Raw genomic sequence first — 26,394 nt, 5'->3', positions numbered from 1 at the left:
AACTTCTGGATTTAATGCTTTGCCCTTGTAGCAATTATTACATTTAGTGTGCCCTTATAGTAATTACTTTTGCATTTGGTGCAGTTCACGTGTAGTAATTTCTTGTTGCAATCAATGCCATGCACTTGTAGTAATTCCTTCTGCATTTAATGCAGTGCACTTACTAGTGGTTAATTTTCCATTGAATTTTGTGCAGAGTTATTACTCATTGCACTTAATATCATGCACTTGCAGCTAAGTTCTGTGCTGAAGTCTGTGCACTTGTAGTAATTATTTGTTGTGTTTAATGCAAGCTGCTTGTAGTAGTTACTCCCTCATTTAATGCTGGGCACTTGCTGGTAGTTTTCCTTTAATCCCCTCTTAGTAATTTCCTTCCCAATTAATGCCTTGCACTTGGAGTTTTTCATGCCATGCACTTCCAAGGTTTCACTGACCTTTAGTTCCATGGATTTCTGTACCTCCCTGTGCTGCAGCTGCTGGCCAAAGTCACCTTCTGGGAAAAGATGGATTGATAGAAGATAACAGAAATTACAGCAGTCCCTTGTGCATCTGAATACATAATTTCAAATTTTATTGAAAACGTTTGAACTGAGGCCACCAATTTTATTGTATTTTTCTGGTCTATAATCATCCAAGTACAAAACCGTAACCAAATCATGTCTGACATCCATAAATTTAAAGGGATAAATGACTTTTTGTGGCATCTGGGATAATGGGACAAATGTGTTGAGTTTGAATGAGAATTAGTGGACACCAACAAGTTTGAATTCTCATTTTAATGGATCAATATATTGGCAAAAGCTGGCTACAGCAACTTAATGAGGAATTCAATATTATCCATCCTTATCCTCTCTGTATTTACCCAAGTTTTAGGAGTTAATAGAGATAATTATCCACTGCTATTCCTCTGCCTCTTTCTCCCTGCTTTAAATTAGCACAATGTGATTTATCAATGGAGTAAATTAGCACTAATGCACACTTAATTCCAGGCCAAATAGACTCAGAGTCAGCATTCCAGCACAGTTTGCAATATTAATGTTCTTCCCTTGTATTTCTGCTTGGTCTGCTCTAAAGGTATGAATATGAAGAGAGCTCCAAAGCAATTAAAGTTAATTAATGATTGCCTCGAAGGGAAAGTGCATGTGCATCACCCTTTTTAAACAATATTCCAGTCTTTAAGTGGGAATTTCTATTCCTAACAGCACCTGTAAATCTCATTTTCTGCTGCAGTGGAAGCAGAGAGTGCTGTTCCAGCCTAAATGAAGGGAGGGTGTTTAGAAGAGGGGAGGTCTCTCTTGTAATCCACTTACCCTTGGAGCATGGAAAGGTTGGAGGGAATTGGGATTAGGTGAACCCAGAAAATGCAGTGCTGACTCTTAAACACTGAAACATCAATTCAAACTGATTAAAATTAATTAAATTGATATTTTTACTAGTCTTGGTATTCTAGTCTTTTATTAGCCTATAGGGATGATGAAAACAGCGAGGAAAAGCTGTGAAAGCCAGAAATTTGTCATCAAAGTGCTTGAAGAACCCTGTTTGTTGGAAATCAGAAGATTGTCATGGAAATAACTGAAGAAATGTGTTTTTTTTTTCTTGCAGGGAAGATGTCAGAACTGCCAATGTCATTGCAGCTGAAGCAGTCACTTGTCTGGTCATAGACAGAGAGTAAGTTCCTCCTTTTGTCTGGGGTGGGGGGAAACTCCAATTAAAACCTTTCCCAGAGCTTAACAGGAGCCTTGGATCATCTTCTCTAGAGAAGCCTCTTAATTTGGGGTTATAAAGTCACAGACATGTCCTTGGTGAGTGGAGGGAAGGTGACCCCTAAATCAACCAGACAAAACTCAATAGTGACAATTAGAATCACAGAAGCCCAAATGGAAATAAAGGAGGAGCTGGAATTACTGTGGAAAGGGAGCTGGGTGGGACACAGGTGGAGTTCACATCCTGAAAGGCACCAGCTCCTGGCAGATGTTGGAGCAGGGTGTTATCCCAGTCCTTGGGAGAAGGACACAGCCCTGCTGGGAGCTCTGTGGCTCAGAGGAGATACAGGAGATCAGAGGAGAAATATAATCATTTGTATAGGAAGCTTGAGAGAATTAAGGGGGTTAATCCAGAAAAAAAACATGCCTGGATACTCCAGTGCTGCAAATCCAGCTGCTCTCTGCAGTGACTGGGAATGGGATTTAAAAATGACATAAAATGACATAAAAATTGAACATGACTGGATCTGTGAAACCACAGGGAGGGTGAATAGGCATTGACTTTTCACTGCTTCCACCAGTGCAGGAGCTCCAAGAAACCTGCAGGAGGGAGCCAGAAACTATGGAATAACGAGAAAAAAATTACTGATGTTGAAAAGGAAAATAAATCCATTGGATTTCTGATGTATATGGGACCCACCTCATGGCCAGGAGCTTTCAGAGCAGTGTGGATTGTTGGGGGGTGTCTGGGCAGGGCCAGGAGCTGAATCCATGATCCCTGTGGATTCCCAGAAGTGATTCTGGAGCCCTTCTTCTGTTCTGGTGAGAGATGGGATTGTGTGCTCTTTCAGGGCTGACCTCCATCCCCTCAGTCCTGCTGGGACACAAGTGGTTTGTGTTGAGTTATTTCACAGGCCTCCATTTCTGGAAATCCAGTGTTGTGTAAAGGCTGAGCTGGGGAATACCTTCAGAAATCCTGATAAGTTCTGATTTCTGTTAATTCATTATTAATTGCAAAACCCATGGTCTGTCCATTGATTACAGGTGGGGAACACCTGAGAGCTCCTTTCTCAACCTAGTAGGTAAAACACCCAAGTTCCCTTCTTGTGCTGTGGGGCAAAGAGAGGAAGAAGAATTCTATTATTTAACAAGATAATATTTTAATAATCTTTATGCTTTTAATAGCTAGATAATTTAGCAATCATTAATTCAGAGGAATAAAAAGCAACAAGTAATTTATGCTTTTTATTTTTACACTTGTGCAACAGATATTTTTGGTTTGCACTGTGAGAGCTAAAAACCCCAAATAATTCAAGTCACACATTCCTGATAATTTCCCAGACTGTTCCTTTCCTTGTCTCCTGTGCCTTGTCCTCAGCATACAATGCCCTTGAAACAGTAAGGAAGTACAAGTTAAATTTAAACTGATGAAGCTGTGGTAAATCTACCCCAGAGATTCTATTAACACTCTGCAATTAGCAGACTATTTATAAAATTCATATTTATAGTGCAAGAAGAGTGACCCTATTGATAACCCTATTTATAGCTCCTGTGTCCTGGCCACTGCTGGATTTTATGTCCCAGCTCTTCTTTAGGCTGTTATTTTATAGGAATGACAACAGCAGGAACAAAATTTCATGTGGAGATAAACTGCCAGGACTTGTGGCAATTTGGGGAATTGGTGAGGAAAAAGAACCATTTATTTATTTCCAGATGGAGGGAATTTGACACCTTTTGGGTTGTGGTGGTGGATGTGAACATTGAGTGGCACAGGAGGCAGCAATGGGAGCAGGGGGTGGGTGTTCCCTGCAGCTGGAATCTGTTCCATGCAGCAGGAGGGGTGACACAAGTCACTGAAGCTGCCAAATATTTCCTTTTCCCAGACAAGCTCTTTGCCTAATCAGATGGAACCACTGAAGCAGCAATTTCCATGCTCTGTGGGTGTTCCCATCTGAAGCAGCTCAGCAAAACTGGTGTTGGAGCTTCAAAAAACAAGTGATGGGAAAAGACCTTTTCCTTAACACATGGAATTCCTGGAGAATTCCAGTCTCAGTGGCCAACATCACCCACTGGGATTATCTGCAGCAGGGTAACTCTTCCAAATTCCTTGTGAAAGGCTTCCCAAGGCATCCAAAAATTGTTCCAGCAGCCACACTCCCATCTCATAATTCCCACCTTGCTGCCACAGGAAATTATTCCTAAGGGAGGAGTGAGCCTGGTCTGGATTTGCCAATATTCCCAGCAATTTTAGGGCTGGTTTAGCTGCTGCAGAGTTTGTAGTTTGGGAGTGAATAATATGGAAAACTTTCATGTCAGGGATGAGCCAGGAGCTCTGGGCAAATTGGGTGTGAGAAGGGAATTGCTTAAGCATAAAAAGAGGGAATGCTTTGCCTGAAAGGATCTCTGGTATTTATAAAATATGTATAAAATGGCTGCAGGGCTGAAGCAGTGGGAGGCAGAAATGCCACAGGGGAAGCCAAACTGGAGCTCATGAGGGGTCTTTAATTAGGAGATGATGTTGGTGCTGCCTTGCTTTTTAATTTCCTTGTGAAACTGGAAGAGGGCTCTTCCAGTTCCAAATACACCCCAAAGACTCCCAAAGAGTAGTTCAGCTATTTTTGCTAATCTAGGAAGATGTGCTTTGCAAAGTGCATTTCCAGCATCCTTTTCTGGCATAGGAATGAGCAAAATCCTGATCTAACAATGACAACAACCTGCAGGAAGCATTTGATGCATCCCATGGATTTCATTCCCACTTGTCCTTGTCCTGAAAATATTTGTTACAAAAAGCATTGGCATTTTTTCCACCTTGCAGTTGTGTTTTTGAGTCTTTTCCTTTACTGGAATAATGAATTTCAGTGGGATTTGGTCCTTAATGCTCTTCATCCCTCCCTGTGAAGGTAGCACAGATTCCCAGAGAAGTTGTGGATGCCTCTGGATCCCTGGAAGTGTCCCAGACCAGGCAGGGTGGGGCTTGGAGCAACCTGGGATGAGGGAAGGTGTCCATGGCAGGGGTAGGACAGGATGGGCTTTAAGGTCCCTTCCAACTCAAACTTTTCTAGGAATTCCATGGTTCTCCTTGGGAGCACCATTCATTTTAGCCCCCCAAGGAAGAAAACTGCCAGGAAAAAAACAAAATAAAATGTACACTGTTCCTACCTGGTCAGGTGTACTTGAAAGAAAGAATTTGGAAGTCAGAAAGAAAAAAATTCCAAGGAATTTCCAGTGATCATCAAAATTTCAATACAGAAGAGCAGGTACCAGTGGAAAAAGTGGAGTGAGAGGGTGCAAGGCTGAGGAAATGAGGGTGGCAGCCCTGTAAGGGAGCACAGCACAGGGCAGGCTCTGTGCTCCAGCTCCCTGGTGGGTTGGGATTGAGTTATCCAGTGTTCTTCCTGCCAGCCATGGAGCACAGACCCAGCCCTGGGCTCACAGAACTGGCTTGGAAACTTTGACAAAATCCACACAGTGTTCATGGGAATTGTGAAAAAAAGAAAAAAAAGCCAGCTGGATATCTGAGGATATCAAAGGATATCTGACCACCTGAGGGAATTTGGAGAAGTCTTTGGATACCTGAGGAGCCACACAGCTCATTGCAGCCCCACCATTTCCTGCTGCTCAAACCTCCACTCTGGAGACACACATTAATATTTTACTTCTCAGATGGCTTTTAGGCATTTTTATTTCAAAGTGCTTTTTTTTTGCTTTTTTTTTTAACAATTCATGGATTTTCTGTCTTTAAGACCTGCCTTGACCCTACAAGATCAAGGCTGTTGTTAATGAAGTTTTTCCTGTGGTGACACTGCAGGAATTCATCCTCTGGGAAAAAATGGGAGCTGCTCAATGGCATTGCCTCCAAATTGTCCTGAGCTTGGCCAGAGCTCATCCTGGTGACTTTCCAGGCTCCTTGGAGAGGTTTTAGATTTGTTCCAGAAGTACACGTGGGGCAAAGGTAACAAATATGTGCTGGATTTGATGGATTGGTCCTTTAGGAAGTTGTCTGTAAAAGGTCTTCTGATAAAAATGGTGCAGACACACCTGGAGCATCTGGTCTGATGCACAGGCAGACTGTTCTTGTATGGAGAGAAAACAGGAGGGAAAGGCACCAAACTCATTCCTGACATTTGGATCGTCACAGGCACCCTCAGGGACAAGTTGGTGCAACTTTTTAATTCCTTTTTTTTTTTTTTTTTTCACATCTACCTCTTGAAACTGAGAAAGTGTTTGAAAGTGTTCATGGCTGCTCCTGAACTGTCAGAATATTTACACTGAGATTGATTCAGGTTCATCTTTTATTTATATGGGATTTTTTATTTTTTTTCCCCTCTCCATATAATTTATTTATGGTGCCAACAATGTTTTCCTGGAGCTTGGAGAATTAGCAACACTGTGGGTGTTGGGAGGACAAAATTGCCTCATGGAAATGGAGAGAGAGGAGCTGATGGATCAGAGCCAGGAAAACTCAAGGCACAGCTGCTGCTGACAGAGTTACAGAACTACCTGGAATTTACACTGAATGCTGTTTTTCCAGCTTCTTGTCTTCTTCAGCTGCACATATCAAGAAGATGCACTTTTTTTTTTTTTTTAAGGCAACATTTTAAATATTTCAGCTATTTTCTGCTTTTCCACTTTGCATTTCCCATTTTTGTTTGTGTTTCAAAGCCTGGGTCTGGTTTTTATCAGGGAGAGCTGTGAGGTGTCAACAAAGGTTATTGGATCTGCCCTCCTGGCAAGGGAAATTGGAGAAAAATGAAATAAAAGAGTATTATCTTGGCATGACTGACCCCATATAAGCTGAACTGAGCTCTTTCAGGGGAGATTTTAGGGTTTGCTGCTTTGCTGTTTCTCCCAGTCAGAGTGAAGTTTATCCATGGAGAAAATTGGTTATGAGGAGAGAATAGAAAAAAAGAAGAGAAAAGGCCACAAGGAGATAAAAAATCTCAGCAGTTTCTGATTGAATTCTGAGGGAGGTTGGACTGAGCTGAGACCTCAACAACAAGATGGGCAGTAGAAGAGGGACTCAAGTGAACTTTGATGGATTGACCAGTGCTAAGTCTGGCTTAAAAATTTTTAATAAAAATTAAGGGTTTTTGAGAAACTGTTGTTACTCCTTTCAGTCACTTTTTCTTCTTTGCTGTTTCACTAGAAAAGATTTATTTGCATTGCCAAAAAAAAAAAGCAAACCAAGCCTAAAGCACAATTTAGGCCCTAGGTGATGTCTTATGGCTTTCCAGGATGGTGTTACTGTGTTAATTAATTGCCTAAATACCTGTTTGGGGTGCAGTTAGGTGTTAACACCCCAATTCTGCTTTGCTCTCACTGTTACCTTGCAAGGTTTGGCAACAGAAAAATAAAACTTGAGGTGTTGAAGGAGCTGAGATGTTCTTGTTTTCACTGCTGAGCTAGGAATTTGAGGTTGAAAAGTTATTCCCATTATTAACACATCCAAATATTAAAAATATTAGTAATTACCAGGCTGGGTAAAAACCACTAACATGAGTTTATGTGAGAGCAATGGGGTTTGTGCCTTCTCCTCCTCATAAATTAATTAATTAATTAGCTTTCCCTATGGTGCATAAATTATTTCCTTGGCTGTATGATTTTAAATATAATAAATTAAGTGGAGGGGAAGGCTGGCAGGACATTGCATTTCTCCAGCTGCCCTGGATTTTCCTCACCTGCTCAGTGCCATTCATTCTCTTTGATCCTACAAAACTTCCTTGAGAAAGAGCCATATTAAATGTCCCCTTCTTATTCCTCAAGTCAGAATTGTGGCCCTCTGTGGGGATTTTAGGTTTTTTCTTTTCTTTTTTTTTTTTTTTTTTTTCCAATGTTTCCATTCATTTTTTCATCAACTTGGGGCAATTCTGGTTCTTCAGCTCTGTGTGTCGTGCCTCAGAAGTGTCAGGAGCACTGAAGGATTTTCATTTGTGAGGCTGTGACCTTAAGGAAGAGATCAGTCAAGAGGCTCTGATTTGCAGCAGTTCATCTTTTTAAATTTTTCTTCCTTAAAAACAGAAAACCTGAGTGTGACAGACCCACTGGGAATACTGGAATTAGGTAGTAGAAAGTAATTTTTTCACCTGGAATATTTTTGTCTGAAGGCATTCACTGATTTCAGTTATTAATTTGTAGTTTCTCATGGAATCCCAGAATAGTTTGGGATGGAAGGGATATTAAGGATCATCCCCCTGCCATGGGCAGGGACACTTTCCACTGTCCCAGACTGTTCCAGCCCCATCCAGCCTGGCCTTGGGCACTGCCAGGGATCCAGGGGCAGCCACAGCTGCTCTGGGCACCCTGTGCCAGGAGTTAATTGTTCCCTCCCAATAAACAATTCCTGATTCCCAGTATCCAACCTGAATTCCCTCTCTTTCAGTTTGAACCCCCTTTGGTGTGTTTTTGGATGCCTTTTCTCTAAAGATGGGAAAGCTGGGATCCAGAAATGACAATTTCACTCTGGAAGCAGAAGGATTTACAGGGCTCCTGGCTGGAGGACAGGGATGTGATGGTTGAGGTGCCACCACCAGCCACGTTGTCACGTTTGCTCTGGAACTTCTCCTGGAGGGTGAAAACCTTCAGCAGCTGTTTCAATGGGCTGGGTCAATAATTGTGGATGTTTTTGGTGTTGGTTTCTGCATCTCCAGCATTTCTGAGGCCTGGGCCTGTGTGTCACCAGCAGTGCTGCCAAAAAGCCACACTGGATTTCTTGGCTCCCAGGTGGAATCTCTTCAGGTTCAGTGGTGGACCTGGCAGTGCTGGTGGGACTGGATGATCTTCAGGGTATTTTCCAACCTTGGTGCTTCTATGATTTTCCTCTCAAAGTGTCCCTTTGTCTTCACAGCTCCTTCAAGCACCTGATTGGGGGCCTGGATGATGTCTCCAACAAAGCCTATGAGGATGCAGAAGCAAAAGCAAAGTAAGTGCTCAGCATCAAGTCTCAAACTTGTGTCTGTTGATGGTGCACCCCTGGAATTCCCAAAAAAACCCTCCTTGTTCTCCATGCAATAATATTAAACAGCTTAAAAGGAGAGACTCCTCCTCTGGATGGAGGAATTTTCCTCCTCTGGCTGGAGGAATTTTCCTCCTCATGTCTCCCTGGTTCTCCCCATGAATATGGAGATGGTTCCCCTCTGGTCAGTGCCCAAGCCAGGTTGTCCCAAGGTCCTGCACAACCACAGTACTGGAATCCAGTGGGTCTGCCAGAAATCCTCTTGAAATATTGTGAGGAGAGAAACTCCAGATCTTGCAATTGCACTTGAGGGAATTGTTGTTGAGGGAATTGTTGTTGAAGGCATTTCATTTCTGTAGAGAACTCTGACCTTTCTCAGATGCTTTCCAAAGTCAAACATGTTTTGAGACAAAAGATGGGCAGTGGAATTTGTCATTTGGAGATAAAAACTGGAGCTGCTGGGATGTGAAGCAATATATTAATCTGAAGTCCACAAAAAATACTCATTCCTTTCAGAAGGGAGCTGGAGAGTATGAGATTAAAATATTTTTTCAAACTTCACTTTATATTCATTCTTGAGCTGCAGTTTGATTTCAATCTGTAATCTTGGAGCTCTGATTCTGTCCCAAGGATTCAGGCTTTTCAAAAGGATCCTGTTCAACCAAACACAATTCAAAGACAGAAGCTGTTGAAAAGAAGATTAAATTCCCTCTCTTCAAAATTTCTTTACTCTTCCTCCCTCTCAATTATTTTGCTTTTGTGAGGAGGTTTTTTTCATAGCACATTAAGGAAGGGGGAAAGTGTTTTCTCAAAGTCAAATGCTTCGAGTGACTGCCTAAATTGCAGATTCCAATTAAGTTATAGATAGAAACTTCTCATTAAACCAGAGGGGTTGGAATGGTGTCTGCTCAAGGTACCTCTTGGAGGGAAAGTGAGAATTCCCAATTAAGTATTGATTAAAAAAAACTCTTGGTTTGTTTCAGAAACTAAGATCCATCTCAAAAATCTTCAGTTCACGAGCAAAACTTTTTAATCCTGCAAAATTTCTCTTTTCTTGTCTTTGAGTGATATTTGAAATATTATATTTAATCAATTTTAAGGTATTAAAAGGGTTGCATTTTAGATTGGAATAATATTTCCCTGCCTCAGATCAAATGTAAGCTACCTTTTTATAAAGAAGTTCTATTAAAAATGTTAAATTCCCTAAATTCTTGTTGACCCAATTAAAAAGGTGGGAGACTACCAACTTCCTTTACCATCCCCCAAAAAAGGGGATTTGGGGCATGGAATGCTTCAGACAGATGGTCCCAAGTATCTCAGGGTCATCCAGTTATTATTTTATATTAATTTTTTGAGCGTTCCTGTTTGGGTTATATTGATTTCCATTGGAACAGAAGGGAAGAAAACATTGGGAATAAAACTGGGGAATTTTGGGCTGGGTCATAAATGATGTCATGGTCACAGAAGGTTTCTGAAGGTGCCGCCACAACCCATCAGCACCAAGAAAAATGTGCCCTTCCCACATCTATAATTTTAAGGTCTGTTCTTGAGTATTTATTATCCCAGGAACATTGGGGGTTGCAGACTGAGGAGATTTTGAGGATAGTTTGGTGAATTTTAGGATCTGCTGTACAATGTGGAAAAAACTCTCCCTTTTGGGAGCCACTGGGTTTTGACCTTCACATTTTTGCATTTTTATCTTCTCCAGTCCTTTCCTTCTGATGCCAAGTGTTTCATCCCAATGGAAGGGCAAGGCCTTGCTGATGGAGGAATTGTTCTCTAAAAGGCTGAACCAATTAATTTTGATAGCAACTTTTTTATTTTCAAAGTCAGAGGCCCGTGCTGGAGCCCTGTCACTGCAGAGCAGGGGTGACAGTGACATTATTGTCACACCTTGACATTTTGCCTCAGAGCAGGAGGGATCAGTGCTGCCTGGAAAAACATCCAAAAAACAGAATGCCCTATTGAAAAATAGAGTATTTAGCAGTCAAATTCCATATTCCTGTTTGCTGGGCTCCTTGAAAACCAGCAGAAAGATGGATAGAGGGGGGAAAAATTGTAAAGTTCCTTGGAGAGAAACCCCAAAAGAACTGTGAGCCCTTCCAGAAAGTTTTGGTGTTCCAGGGTTACCTCACAAGGCAAAACTCCTTGGGAAAAAAGTCTCCAAGTTCAACCTGGATTCCTTTCCAAGCAGCAATTAATTAGCTCCAGCTAATTGTCCTTCAAGGGCTTATTTTTACCAAGGGGGGGTTTGTGGTAGGGAAGAACTCAGGACATAAAACGAGGCAGGTTTGTGAGGCTTTACACAAACCCCATGGAATGTTTTTGCTCATCTTTTTTTAGCTCACATCTCCTTTTCAGAGCTCATTGCCAGCTGGGAAAAGGCCTTGGGATTCATCCCTTGGATCAAGTGGATCAGGATGACCAAGGGCAGGACTGGACTAGTGGGAGGTGGAAAGGGTTGGAACAAGATGGGCTTTGGGGTCCATTCCAACCCAAACCATTCCAGGACTGTAAATGCCTACAAAATTAGTGACACTGAGGGGTTTTTTTCTCATTTCCATGCTGGAGCACATCCCTGGAGTCACAGAGCTCAGGGTGTGGTGGGGAGGATGTAAGGCAGAAGTTACAGGCTTGGAATATCATTCTATGTATCCATTTGTTCTCCAGGCCTGGGGGATCTGAACTATTTATTGAGTTTATTCTTATTTTAGAGGCACTTTCCTGCTTTTTGTCAGCTTGGGGTTGGCAGTTCCCTTTAATGTCCATTCTTTGTGTTCCCTCTCTTAAATCAGCAATTACAGACACATCATCTGTGAGACCAAGATTTTAATTGTAGGCTATAATTTTAATTGTAGGATTATGCAGACTACAATATGAATTATAGTATCCTACTCCTCGAATGTATTCAAACGACTTAATGAATTAATTAACTAATGAATACTAGATCCTAAAAGGGGAAGGAGACAGGCAAATTTGCTTCATGCTCTGAGATGTGAGCCCAGAAAAGCAGCACTCGTGTCCCAGTGCCAGGCCCAGCCATACTGGCATTTAGGACATGAAGGAGAAGCCCAAATAATCAGAATTATGTCTGTGTAGGTTGCTTCCAGATGGAGCCACTCCAGCAGCTTCCATAAACCCAGGAGGACACAGCAGGGTGGTTTCTGCTGCAGCTGGTGGTGCCAAGTGGGGCGAGGTTCAGTGACCCCCTGTCCTGGTGTGAAGGACAGGTGTCTGCCAATAAAGGCAGGAGCTTCTCTTTGAAATGGAGAATGTAAACCCCGTCCCTCCAAATTATTATTATAATTTTGAAATTAAGGGACTCTCAGGCAAAGATATGGGAATTAGGAATAACAGTTCTTTACTAGGAAAATGAAAATAGAAATACAGTATTACAAAGAACAATCCCAAACCCTGCCAGAGTCAGAATCCAAGCTGACACCCGTCAGTCAGTCAGGGTGTTGGCACAGTCCCATTCAATGGTGGCTGCATCCTCCTGCAGTGGCAGATGTGGTTCAGCTGGAGCAGTGCTCCTGGAGAAGGTGCAGTTTCCTCTGAAGCTCCAGGGATGATGTGGAAAGGTCTGGCTTTCCTCTGGAACCCAGTGGAAAGATGGATAACTTGCTGTCCAAAATCTCAGTTTTTATCTGGGTAGGAAAGGCTTGGCTCCTCCCCTGGCTGGAGCATCTCCCAGTGAGATGATGGAATTTTATCAGTCATGCAGTGGGACTGAATGGGCCAGCAGCAGATGATATCTTCCTGGAGGGAGGATGGGCTGTGGGAAAGATAAAGATGATTGCCCCAGCTGGTTTAAAGATGGCCCATTAGCAGATAATATGTGCCAGGAGATCAGGGTCACTGCCCCACCTGGTTTAACAGATGGTGACAGAATTCACATTTCTGTCACATCCTGTATTGAACCCAAGATACCCCCTTGCTCCAGGCACACCAGTCCTTCCTGCTGGGCTCTTCCCAGCCTGGGAGCTCCAGTATTTATTCTGTGCAATTATTGAATGCTCTCCAAGGCTGGAGGGGTCCCTCTCTAGGTGGTGCCACCTTTCCGTGGCACAGCCACACCCCTGAGGTGTCCCTTGTCCCCCAGCTGTGACAGCTGGCAGCTCCCTGGCTGTGCTCAGCCCAGCACAGCCCCCAGAGCACTGTCCCAGCATTCCCATCACATTCCCAGCTGGCTCCCAGTGCTGATATCCTGTGGCAGCAGGGCTTGGGATTGATACCAGCTGAAGCCTGGACTCTGGCACCTTCGTGCTGCTGCTCCAGGCTCTCTGCAGGTAGAGGTTGTTCTGACTGCACTTTCCCTTGGGTTCTTTCCCATTCCAGCTATGTTGCAGCCCTGGAGGAATGTCTGGATACTCACAGCCAAAACTGGCTGCCTTTCCCAGGGTTTGAAAGGACAGGGACCTTTATTACATGACCTTTCTGTGTCCTTGCAGCTCCTGCCCCAGAACCCTTCATCTTTCTGGAGCTGTGTTTTAATGAAGAGCTTCATTAACAGCTGGACTCAAAGATCTGAGAGCTCTTTTCCAACCTAAATGATTCTATCCAACCTTTTGTTCTAGTCCCCTTTCTCAGTCCCTGTGATGTCCCTTTTACACCTTACATCCCCTCTCTCACTCCATTTCTTCATTAAAAAGCATCCCAGGAGTTAATTAACTTAATTTTGCTGCAGAGGGTGGTTATGAATATTTTTCTATTTTATATACCTATGGAAATGAAACAGTATAAAAATACAAAGATACCTAAGAAAAAGAAAGGGTAAGAGGAGAGAGAGGAGAGGAAAGATTCCACCAGAAATGAGACCTGGTTGTTGCAACTTTGGTATCTGTGGGTCAAAGTGATGGTCACAGTCTTGATCCACTGAGGATGAGGAAACATCTCCATAAACATACTGAGGCTGGATTGGCCCTTCATCTCTGTAAAAAGGAGCAGAATCCAGCTTATCTTCATGGAAATTGCTGTTTTGGTGTGATGGAAAAGCTTGGGAGAGCTTTGCCTGCAGATGCTGTGCTGCAGGGCTCTGTCCAACATCCAGCCAGACCTGGGGTTGTGTGGCTAAAACAACCCTGGGCATTAGGGAAGGATGGTTTTATTTTGTTTAGAAATACAGCTGAGATAAGCCAAGAAAGATTTTAACCCCTGCCAGAAGGGAAGTGGGCAGAGTTAGGGTTCCAAAATGGGAGCTGCCAGTTAAAGAGGACGATTTAGTGAGGGTCTGACTTGGTGCCAGGCTGGAAAACTTTGGCTGAAATAATCCACCAAGGCATTGAATGTCATTTTTCCTGCAAGAGACAGTATTTGCTGGCTTTGCAGCACCAGGGAGCTGTGCTTAGGGGCTCTGTGTGCCTGAATTAGGGACCATCTGGGCAGCAGCTTTTGCCCTGGCTATCCATGGTGCCAGACTGGGGAGGAGTCCCATGGGATGTGCAAAAAGCTGGCAAAAAGCTCCTCAGGGCTACAAAAAGCAAGGTTGCAGTAATTTCTTTTAAGCTGTGTAAATAATTAAAACCCTTCTCCTCCCTGGTGAGGGCTGTGTGGAAACACTGACTGATCATTGACACCTGGTCAGCTTGTGTGAGCTGGAACATTTGCTGTTCAGAAAAACTGAGATTTTAGGTGGCATTATTTGGCTCTGATATGGAATAACTTATTCTCTTCCTGCTGGAGAATTTTGCTTTTCCCAGCATTCAGCCTTAAATAATTTGTCATTCCATCCTGAAGCCACTGGTAGCTCTACCAGATTTTCCTGATTGCTGTAGTAAATAGGGGTGGAATTAGAAAACATCTCAGAAATAATTTGAAAATGTGAGAGCCCAGCAAGAAACCCCACAGGGTGATGTCCCTAAGTGAAGGTAAATGCTAAATGTGACTTTGTTGTTTGAGGGGGAGTTGCTGTTTGTTTGCAGACTTGAATTATTCACACAGAGTTCATACCAGGCAGACTTGGTGGCTGCTTCCCTCTGGAGAAAGAGCACTGGGAATGCTCTGTCACCCACCAGGGATACACAAAATGACCTTTGAAAGCCAGGTTGTTCTATTTAGGTAATAATCTCTGCTCTTCCCTTGTTCAGCTGACCTTTGGATGTGATAATGGGCTGGGGCAGATGTCACATGGGAACCTTGGTGTGGAAAAGTCAGGGTCTCTGAAGTGGACTGCTATTCCAGCAGCTGCATTTGTTTATGGCATTGGGGCTCTCCTCTTTGTTTTATGGAATTAAAGCTGTCCTGAGGAAGCAAACCTGCAGCAGAAATCATCCCTAGGAAAACAAATTCCAGAGGGAGCAGAAATGCAATGTGGATGCCGCCTTGTGTGGGGCCATTCCAGCTGCACATGGTGGGAGCACTTGATGGTCTGGGCTTTGGGAATACCAACCATTCCTGTGGCATGGATGGAAATCCTTCTCTCAGGAGCTGCTGGGAGCTCCATGTGGCACTGGCTCAGTGCTTTAACCAGAAACCTTGGCCAACTTTGGGGGAAAGCCAAGCCTGAGGCAGTATTTAAACATTTCCATGCAGCCCTGGTGGTGTAAATTGGTTGTCCAGCACATGTTGGAGCTGTCCTGAGGATTTATCCAAGCAGCTTTTAAGGATTACACCACTGGAAGTTGGGCTATTTCTGTCCTGCTTAAATAACAGGGAGGCACTTGAACAAAATGTCACACAAATAAAATGGAGTGATTCTGCTGCTACAGTGATTTTGGAGCTGCTGGAAACAGGTGTGGGGTCATTTGTGGCTTTCCCAGAACTGCAGCTCCCTGCTAGTCCAGTTCTGCAGCTCCTGCAAGCTCAGAACTCACTTTTATATCCAAGAATCTGTAAGGGAAAGGAGAGAAGGAGATGTAGAGCCAGTGAGAGATGAAGGGCAGGTATGTTGCTGGTGCTGGCACACAGGGAAGGTTTGGCAGGAAAGGGTTTCCTTCAGAGGGAAGCACCAGGGCAGGAGGTGGGACAGCATTGTGTCCCTGCTGCCAAATTGTCTCAGCAGGGCTGGCAAAGGTGGTGTCAGATAAAGAAGTTTCTTCCCATTCACCCAGAAAACTTCCCATGCCAGGATTTGTGGGAGTAGCTCCAAGGTTTGGAAGTGCTGTTTGCTTTAACTGTAGGGAGATGGGAAGGAGTAGAGGGTGGAGGTTCCTGTTTCAAAATGAGTAAATATTCTCCCTGCAAACATTAGTGAGTGAGGTACCCAAAAACTGCCCAGCAAATTCAGCTGACCCCAGGACAGAAGTTGTGTCACACTGGAAGATGAAATTCAATCACCCAAGTGTGAAATGGAAGAATTTAATCCCATTTTAAGTGAAAACCCAGTGCAGCCTTAACTCCAAAGCTGCTGCTGATGCTCCATCTCACCCACAGCTGAGGCACCAAAACAAACCCTTTTGTTCCTCCCTGCAGAAAACAATCACTTTTCCTCAAATTGCTTTCCATACATAGCTTCCAGTCTAAATGTAGTCCCCATTCCACTGGGGATTTCTATCCTCATCTCATACTCATACCTTATCCTCATCTTATCTTACCATTGTTACCATCTCATCCCAAGGAAGCACCTGGGGAGCCCTTTCCATGCATAAAGGGGCCCAGGAGAGCTGGAGAGGGACCTTGGACAAGGGATGGAGGCACAGGACACAGGGAATGGCTTCCCACTGCCAGAGGGCAGGGATGGATGGGATATTGGAAGGAATTGTTCCTGGGAGGGTGGGCAGGGCTGGCACAGGGTGCCCAGAGCAGCTGTGGCTGCCCCTGGATCCCTGGCAGTGTCTAAGGACAGAGCTTGGAGCAGGCTGGGATAGTGGAAGGTGTCCCTGCCCATGGCAGGGGTGGGACTGGATGATCCTTAACATCTCTTTCTATTCCAAACCATTCTGGGGTTCTAGGAAAGGATTCTAGGACAGGTCTCTGTGATGCCCCCATCTTTGGGATCACCAGGAAGGTGCCAGCCTCCCATTACAGTGATATATACCATTACACTGAGGAATGGAGGTTTATTTAAGAAAAAAATAAATCCTGGTGCTTCCAATATTATTTATGGATCCTGAGAAACTGCCAGCATGTGATATTATTGTTTTTCCCATGTGCTTGTTTGCAGCACTTGGAATGCTGGAATGATTTAGGTTGGAAGGGACCTTAAAGCCCATTCAGTTCCATGGGCAGGGACACCTTCCATTAATCCCAGGTTGCTCCAAGTCCATCCAGCTTCTCCTTGCACCAGATTTAGGGCATCCCAAACCCCACACTGGGAAGTGCACTTGGATTTCCTGGCTGTGCTCTGCTCCACTTACACTGATTTGCCCTCAGCTGCATTTCTCCATTTTCTCAGTGCCTCACTGAACGTTCCATGAAATGATTCGAGAAGTGCTGAGCTCCAAATCTTTGAATAATCTGAAAAAAAATGTAAAAAAAAAAAAGGAACAACTGTTCTCATGATTGAGCTGATGCCACAGCTTCTGCAGAGGTACAACAAGATGAAACATCAGAAATATAGATAAGATGACATTGTGAATATGTGTGATAGCTCAGTGCCTGTAAACCTTGGCAGAGGAGATGAAAGCCTGATCTAGCCCATTATGTTGGACATTAATGTAAAACTACCTGGAGGTTTTTAATGGAACTTTTATTATTAAATTTCTGATGAGATTTAAAAGCCCCTCATTCATGGCTGTATTTAAAATTATTTTAGTGATGTCAGTGAGGTGTTTCTGGCTCTGTCTGCTCAGCAGAGCAGCTCAGGGAGACGTGTTTGAGCCCTGTCTTTGCTATCTCTTGGTTTCCTGTCATTTTCCTGTACAATTGTTGGGTTGGTCTGTAGAAAACATCAAATAACACCATTTATTGATCACAGAGCGAGGGATTAGAGTGATACCACGAGCTCCAGAGTGTGCAGCTGGAGCCTGCTCTGCTGTTGATGATCTGTCTTAACTGTGCCATGCCTCCCCCAGCCCCTTCAGAGCTGCAGCTCCTGGTGCTGATCTTAGCCTTGGATTAAATCTCAGACCTGGCTGCATTTCCATCCCAAGATGCTTCCTCAGCAAGGTGCATTCCTCACACACAGATCCCTATTCCTGTGCAGGAGTGATCTCATTCCATGGAATTCCCAAGAGCCTGAGATGGGAGCAGGGCTGGCAGCAGGCCAGGCCAGGGCTGGGACTCTTGGAGCATGCAGAGGAATTGCCAGGGAGTCCCTGCAGGTGCTTGGCACAAATTAAAAAGCTGCCACTTGGCTGCTTTGAAACATCAGCTGTGCCCTTAAATTCCCCCACTTCCAGCTTCCCAGTCATTTCCTACACTCAGGGAGTGAGTGCCTGGAGTTCAGCTTTGAAAGCTGTTTTACCAACCCCAGTGCTCCAAATCAGCTGTTTAATAGTGATGCAGGAGCTGAGTTGTCATGTTTTGCATCTGGGTCAGATGCAGACACAAAAATATTTAAGAGTTGAGCAAGTGCTTAGTGAGGACGTGACCTCCTGCTTGGAAAAACAGCAGATCCAGGAGAAGGAGCTGCTCCAAGGCTTTTGCTCCCTGCTGCTCACATGTGCCCTTGCTAAGTATTGAAGCTGACATTTAGAGCAAAAAGGATTTGCTCTCATATTTTATGGTTGCAAAGGGTAAAGTCCTGCAGGAGTGAGCCTAGCACCAGTCACAGACCACACTCAGCACTTCCCAAATTTCAGTCCCCTGAAAATTAAATATCATCCACTGCTTTTCTTGCAACCTGCTAAAACTCTGGTCATTTCAACTTCCTTTTACTGAGCTTGGGAAATGCAGCAGCAAAATGAAGAATACTCCCTCCTGTTTCTATTTGTGTTTCAACCTCTCCATTGTTTCTCAGGCAGGCAGGTTTTTATCAGTGCCTCCTTATCCAGGACAGCTCCTTGGAAATGGAAAAACCACTCAGACTTCTCAGGAGAGAGAGGGGAGGTGTAAAGGCTGGGAACAAGTAGTGCTGTACCTGCCCTTTCCTGGTGGGTTGGTGGTGGTTTGAGGTGGGGGTTTCTGGACTCAAGTGTCCTTTCCTGTCAATCTGTTTGCATGGCTTCAAGCATTTGGCAACCTTGTTTTAAAGAAATTCTAATATTTATTTGACCTGCAGCATCCCCTGTGCCATTTAACAGAGGAGCTGAGCATAAGAAAGCTGAGCTTGGGGGTTGCCAGGGGCTACATTGCTCAAAAACTCAACAGGAGCTGCTCCAGTGAATTCCCCTTTTGAGTCTGGGAGTGCTGGATGGCACAGACTGGTTTGGAAATGAAAATAATCACAAACACCTCAGCTATTTGAAAGTTTTCCTAATTTTCCCCAAGTTTCAGTGGAAGGCATTGCTTAGAAAAAGAACATTTCTAGTAGAGGGCACCACTCCTTCTGCTGCAGGGGCTCAGGAGAGGCTGGTCTGTGTCACCCCTTTAGAGAAGGCACAACAGGGGTACCCAAGGATGAACACTTCTGGAATATTTGTAAATGGCATTGGAAGTGTCTCTAGAAAAAAAAAGATTCAATCATATTTTATTAGGGCCTTCTAAAAACTCTCCAGGACTTGGAATAATTTATAGTCCCAGTAGTATCTCTCTCCCATTTCCAGTGTTTTTGTTGGGAAGAATCCTACTGTCATGTTGGAATAAGTGATAATTTTCAATCAACTTGATAATTTTCCTGAAGTCCTTCATCTTTAAAAAACCCCTTTCACTGTTAAAAAAAAAAATTATCCAGGACCACTGTCAGGACATATCCAAAAGCATCCAGCCCACTCTTTCCTCAGAAACCCATTTTTACAGTGCTTTATACAGAGAACTTCAATCCTTGTGCCAATACCCATTGAAAATTACGAAGTGCACCTGAGAAGGTCCTAAATTAGTGCTGGTTGCTCCATTCCCACATTGCAAAGCTCCAGTGTTGAGGCATGAGGGTCCAGAGTGACTTGGGGTGATTTGGGGGGAGTCAGGATCAGACTGTGAATGAGGAGCTGGGGTTTTGCTGCCTCCAAAACTGAATAATCCAGAAAGCAGCTCAGTTTCCAGAAAAGAGATCAACCTTTCCCAGTGACTCTGGGCATTATCATTTGTGTGCCATCTCTTTATTTGATAAGGTGCAGCCTTATCTGGCTCTGCTGTTAGAAAAGCCCAGTGCCCATTAGTGATATTTATTTGTCTAATGAAACACAACATTACCAGCTTGGACCTGTTCATTTGTATTTTACACTTCTGCTCTTTACTCTCAGTTTCTATGGGAACCTGGGCTGTTAGAACAGTGGGGAATAAAGAGATGAGGAGAAGTCTTGGAAAACACAACTCCATTTCTCTGCTGAATTGCCAGGCACAAACACTCAGCTTAGAGCCAAGTAAACTGGGAAGGGAACAGTCAAGGTAGGGGAGTTGATAATCATCAAGTCCCTCCTTGCTGGAACATCTCAGTTGTGCTTTTCTGCTTGGAAAATCCATGTGTGCTGAAAAGCTGGGATTGAGGAGGAGACAACAGGTTGTGGTGCTTGGCTTTATGGCTATTTTAGTGCAGAGTGCTCCAGTGCAACCAAAATTTTATCAAACCCCTCTCTTTAGGTGTAATCAGTTACAGATGATGAGGTGGAAATGTGATTCATGTACAATTCTGTACATGAGAAACACACTCCAGGTCACCCATTCCAGGGGGTTCTTCAGGATCTGCTGCTTCTCTCAGTGGTTAATGCAGATGAGCTGAAATGAGGAGCAGGAAATAATTAGGAAAATCCCCTTAAGGACATTCCTTGCAGCACCATGATGTGAATTCTGGACAAGATGCTGGACTGAGGCTTGGGCTCGATGATCTGACAAGTCTTTTCCAACATGAATGATTCTGTGTTTGCATTTCAACCTGACTGAGAAGGATGTGGGGGCAATGCTCTGAATACAGAATGCCAACGAGATGAAGATGAATTTTACATCTTCCAAGAGGTCTGTGTTTAAAATCCAGCAGATTTGGTGAGGATATAAGCAACAAAAAGGTTTTTGAAACAGTTGGCTCAGAGCAGCTGTGGCTGCCCCTGGATCCCTGGCAGTGTCCAAGGCCAGGCTGGATATTGGGGCTTGGAGCAGCCTGGGACAGTGGAAGGTGTCCCTGCCCATGGCAGGGGTGCCTTAATAAGCTAAAACATTGGCACCTACTTAAAAAGCCAATTTTGATTTAGTCCTGAGGGATGCAGACATTCCTAATCCCCACGTATGGCTTACAGAGGAGCTCTGCCCCTCCTGCCTTGCCTCTGTTAATCAGGCTGAGGTGCCTGACAGGAAAATCTCACAGAATTATGTTTGTTTGGCACAGAGCTGGGTTCAGGCCTTCCCTGATTCATTTTCAGTCAAAGGGAAGCTCATTTGAAACCTTCACTGCTAATTCCAGGAAAGGAAGAAGGCATTAAGGCTCTCCTGGGAGTTTCAAGTGACAGCAGAGCCATTAGTAGAGGGGAAGTGCAGGAAGATGATCTTTATCAGAAACCACATGTTTGGCTGTATAGTACAACCCCAGAACTCACTGTTTGCCCCTTGGTTAAGGATTGCTTTATTACACTAAAAAATAAATATTTTTGGGTCTCTCATCCTCTCAGTGAGCAGCAGGTAGAGTTTAGGTAAAAGAGACAGGAGTAAAACCTACTTGTAAAGGAAGAGGTGATCCCCTCTGAAAATAGAAATGGGCTTTTGGAAAGTTTTTGTATAGACTGACCACTGGAGAAGTGAAAGCCTTTATAAAGAGTCGCTCTCCATCTTTCTTGGGGAATTCCTTCAAGGCATAATTAGAGCTTCTCTTCTCCAGGCTGAATAATTCCAACTGTCCCAGCCTTTCCTCCCAGCAGAGCTGCTCCATTCCTCTGACCAACCTGCTGCCTCCTCTGGACTCATTCCAGAGCTCAAATCCTTGCTGTGATCTGGGTTTTGTCTGGAATACTCACACAAAGGGATCATCCCCTTGGGAGGGCCAAGATTTCTGCTGGAAAAGCACAAGGAGGGTGGGTTTGGTGTGCAATGTTCTGCTCCTTCTTGTAACACCTTTCCAGGAGCTCCTGCAAACCCACCAAGCCTCCAGAGGCTGCCAGGGTATTCCAGGGAATATCACCACATGCTTGCTCTGCTTCTTCACGTGCTTTCTGTTCTCCTGAGGAGAAAAACCTGATCCCAGACATCCCACAGGTGGTCTGTCCCAGGGGAAATCTCCAGTGTATCTTTGTTTTCCACATCTGGAAATGGATCTAAATACAGGCAGTGAATTAACAGGAATTCATTAAAAAAACACCAGGTCTGACACCATCCTGCTGTCTCCCATCTTCTGGAAACAGCTGGCAGAGGAGGAGCCCGAGTGTGAAGAGCTTCTCCTGCAGAATTATTTCCCCTGTAAGGAGCTAACACTGGGTCTATAGCATAGAATTAGGCTGTAAAAGTAAGGGACTTAAATGTGGAGAAGGGTTCCTAGAGCAGGGTGTGTTCAGCATTATCCCAGGTATTAAACATTCAGATAGTCCAAAAACCCCTGGATTTTAGTGAAATGATGTCTCCCTTTACTAAATACATCTAGAAAATTCTAAGTTGTGGGCAATTTTCAGGCTGGAGGGTCCCAGCTTGCTCAGCCATGTGGTGCTGCAGTTTGCATAAAGCCAGACTGTTTTCATGCTGCTTTCCTGGTGATCCCTGACATTCCATCCTTCTTTAGCCCATCAGCATGGAGCTGATGCTTTCCTGGAGTTGTCTTGAGGGGAATTGTCATCCCAGAGCCTATTTTTGTCATTGGAAGTTTGGGTTATTTTTTTTCATACTCTGTTTGATTTTACCTTTATTGGAAAAGCACTGTGGTGCTTCTGCCAGGCCACATAAACTGTGAGGGAGATCAACCTTAAGTGTGACCACTTCAGGAACCTCCACATGTCCCACTGTGGGGCACAGTAAATCAGTTTTATTCTAATCCTGATGAGAATTTTCACTAATAAAGATGCAGACAATACAAGCCATGTCAGCTCTGCAAGACTGTCACAGAATCCAGGATCCCTGAGGCTGGAAAATCCCTCCCAGCCCATGGAGCCCAAGCTGTGCCCAGTGCCCACCTTGTCCCCAGCCCAGAGCCCTGAGTGCCACCTCCAGCCCTTCCTTGGACACCTCCAGGGATGGGCACTCCAAAGCTCCCTGGGCAGCCCCTGCCAAGGCCTGAGCACCCTTTCCATGCAGAAATTCCTCCTGCTGTCCAAGCTGAGCCTCCCCTGGCACAGCTTGAGGCCGTTTCCCCTTGTCCTGTCCCTGTTCCCTGGCAGCACAGCCCGACCCCCCTGGCTGTCCCCTCCTGTCAGGGAGTTGTGCAGAGCCACAAGGTCCCCCTGAGCCTCCTTTTCTCCAGGCTGAGCCCGTTTCCCAGCTCCCTCAGCCTCTCCTGGGGCTCCAGCCCCTTCCCCAGCTCCCTTCCCTGGACACGCTCCAGCCCCTCCAGGGCTCTCTGGCCACAGCCCTCGAGGTCCCTCAGCAGGGCCAGCCCAGGGGACAGCCCTGCCCTGGCTCTGTGGCCACCCCACGGCTGGCACAGCCCAGGGGCCATTGGCCTCGTGCCCCCTGGGCTCCCCTGGGCTCCTGTCCAGCCCTGGCACAGCACCCCCAGGGCCTTTCCCCAGGGCCCTTTCCAGCCCCTCTGCCCCAGGCTGGAGCTGCAGGGCTTGGGGTGACCCCAGGGCAGCACCTGCCACTGGGCCCTGCTGAACCTCAGCCCACGGATCCAGCCTGTCCTGATCCCTCTGCAGGGCTCCCTGCCCTCCAGCACATCCACACTCCCAGCCAGAAACATTTTAAAAAGTTCTGTTGTCTCCTGAGGAAGCAGTGAGGGTGTAAATCTCCTGCTCCATGCAGATGTAGGGAATTCCAGTATAACTGGGCTACCCACAGAAAAATTATGTCAGGAAATTAGGGGACCATGCAGAGCTGCAGGTGATGCAGGGAGGCAGTGGGACACTGGGAGCAAACTGTGAATGCTGCAGTTGTGTGATGAAAATAATTAGGATGTTTTATAAAAAACGAAGCTGCTCTGTAAAAGCAGGATAGAAACCAAATGAGAGTGTGGAGGAGCACACGAGTGTCCCCAAGGGCTGTTTGAGGGTGTGTGGCAGTGAGCAAAGGGTTGTCCCTGGAAACGTGGGATGTTCCTGCCCTCCAGTGGAAGTATGGGAAAGTGCTGGATAAGGGATGGGAACCTTCAAATGGATGCTAGGAAACCCTCAGAAGTGTTTTTGATCCTCTGAGCTGCCCCTGGTGTTGTGTACCAGAGCTCTTAGTCCCCTCTTCATTCCCACCCCAGACCTGCTGCTGTGCCTGTATCCCATTGGATTTTCCAGAGCTGGGGCAAAATTCCAGAGTTGGGAACTCATCCATGCAAGTTCAGTTCCTGGGATGGCACAAGCCCTTCTCCACAAGCTGAGTGCATAGGAGATGTTTTATGTGCTCCATCAGAAAAGCAGGGATGATGTTGAACTGCTGGGATGTGCAGGATTTGGTGCCTGGATTCCCCAGCTGAGCCAGCTTGCATCCTTTTCCCAACCAAGGAGTTACCTGGGATTTTTTTGGTTCCTTGTTTTTCTAATCCCTTCCTGATTAGCACAGAATAATATTCCAGTGTTGTCAGAGCACTTGGGAGTTTCTCTGCAGTGAATTTCGACGCAGCAGCAGCAAAGCAGTGAGAACTCTGTTTCTGCCTGGCTGCCATGTGTTAAATAAATAAATGCCTGATAAGAACTTCCTTTTATCTGGTCAAGACAAGCTGTAAGATTGAGCAGCTCCTGTCTCACCATGTCAGACACAAACAGATTCCAGGGCAGGCTAGGAAACACAGCTCTGGGCTTTAATGCTCTTAGACACTACAAAGAGGGTCTTGAGTTTCCCAGTTTATCCCAGTTCTGTGAAGATCTGTTGGAAGTGCCTCAGTGCAGGTGTCTAGAGCTGGGAGAAGAGCAAAGAGGTGATTATTGATTTATTAATTGGCAGCCTCTGGTCTCCAGTGATTTGGGACTCAGGCACTTCCTGCTGTCCATAGATTTGAGCATTCCTCGGTGGGTTTCTCTTCCCTGAATCTGCACAGCTGCTTTCCATGGCACACCCTGACCTTTTCAACTTTGATCATCTCCTGCCAGAGTTGTCTTTTCCCCTAGCACAGAATCCAGTCCAGATCCTCCTCACCATCCCTTTCCAGTACCTTTTCCAACCTTACTCCTTAACTTTTGAGGTGAGGGCAGTAAAGGTGGATGAATGACCATCACCACCTGCTTATGTAGGATTTTTTTCCCTCCACTTCATTCTTACAGGATTTCAAGTGTAGGTATCACCATGTCCCTCAGTGTCTTAATTCCTTGCTCAGTTTTTCACCTTGGGTTTTTATTTGCTGGTTTTGGTGATTTCATATCCTTTACCAATGCTGTCATTTTACTTCTTCTTGTTTTTCCAAGGAGAAATCTATCCCTAAAGATATTCAACAGGAAGGACTTGAGCACTGCTGGCCTTCCTCCATTAGGAAAACAAGCCATGCATTTCCTATTTTGAACTTTTTTTGTTTTAATCAATGCACAGACCCTTCTTATATCCTTTCTGTAAGAGCCTTTCAAACCTTAGGGAATCCAAGCCAAATGTATCCAGCAGATCTCTCCTCCCCATGTGCCTGGGGACTCCAAAGAGCTCCAGTAGGCTTGGGAAGAGCCTTGGCTCTTCCCCAAAGAACTCCAATTTATCCATGTGTCAAGTGCTTCTGTCAGGACAGATGTTGGCTTTAGGGGACCAAAGGGCTCTGGATCCCATCAAAAAGCCACTTCCATCCTGGAGGTCACACAGAAGTGCTGGGGGAGGCCCATCTGGTCCCTTGGTTGACTTGGGTTCTCTCCTGACACTTCAATGGGGTTCCCCTGGAGCTTCCCTGGGAAGGAAGATGTGCTGGGAGGGTCTCCCCACGTCCATGCCAGGGGTAAAAAGTGCACTGAGCTTCTCTCACATGGCTTTGTTCTCCTTGGTGGGCTCTTTCCAGAGGGTCTCTGTAGGGTCTCCACAGCCCATGGCCAGGCTCGTGCTGCTGCTGTGGTCAGAAAGGGTTTTTTATTTGGTTTGAAGCCTTTTGAAGTTGTTATTTGCCTTTTTTTATTCTGTCTTACGGTGTTTTTCCTTTCAACTGGACATGATTTGGTTCTTTTTTCTTTCCTCTTTCTTGATTTGTACGAAATGACTTAATATTTGAAGGGTGCTCTTGCTTTTAATATCCTGGCTCCTGCTGCCACTCAGCCACTCCAAATTCCTGCTGGCCTCTCCTAGATCCATGCTGGGTGTGTTTGCTGTGTCCAGATCCCCATGTGCCACTGCTGGGATTTAATTCTCATCAGCTCTTTCAGCTGCTCTTCTAATTCCCTTTTGTGACTTTTTGAGTGGTGCTTTTCTATGAAACCTCTCTCCAGCAGTATTAGGTCACACCACATCATGTTTTTTCTCTTACAAGGAGGTTCTTCCAAGGGTAGACTTTGAATTGGGCCTGGCTTATCTTTTCTTATCTATCCTGGGGTTGTGGCTGCCCAATCCCTGGAAGTGTCCAAGGCCAGGTTGGACAGGGCTTGGAGCAAGTGGAAGTTGTCCCTGCCCATTGCATGATGATTTTAAGGTCCCTTACAACCCAAACCAGATCACAGCCACCCTTGCTCATCCTTTGGGTGGCCAGAAATCCCATCCTAATGCTCTCCTTCCTGGAATTTCCATCTACAGTTGATCTGGGTAATT

At 45.0% G+C, this 26,394-nt stretch overlaps 1 protein-coding gene across 2 annotated transcripts in view; it reads left to right on the top strand.

Annotated features, from left to right (window-relative positions):
* Positions 1 to 26,394, top strand: part of PRKG1 (protein kinase cGMP-dependent 1) — a 339,627-nt gene that overhangs the window by 277,153 nt on the left and 36,080 nt on the right. For both annotated transcript variants that reach the window (XM_056495519.1, XM_056495518.1), the window contains exons 8-9: positions 1,603 to 1,668; positions 8,548 to 8,622. In XM_056495519.1, coding sequence (XP_056351494.1) covers positions 1,603 to 1,668; positions 8,548 to 8,622 — 141 coding nt within the window. The remainder of the gene's footprint in view (positions 1 to 1,602; positions 1,669 to 8,547; positions 8,623 to 26,394) is intronic.

The sequence above is a fragment of the Oenanthe melanoleuca genome, chromosome 6 (genome assembly GCF_029582105.1).
Source record: "Oenanthe melanoleuca isolate GR-GAL-2019-014 chromosome 6, OMel1.0, whole genome shotgun sequence".
Taxonomy (NCBI): Eukaryota; Metazoa; Chordata; class Aves; order Passeriformes; family Muscicapidae; genus Oenanthe; species Oenanthe melanoleuca.
The sequence above is the reverse complement of the archived record's forward strand: the minus strand, read 5'-3'. Positions and strand labels throughout refer to the sequence as shown.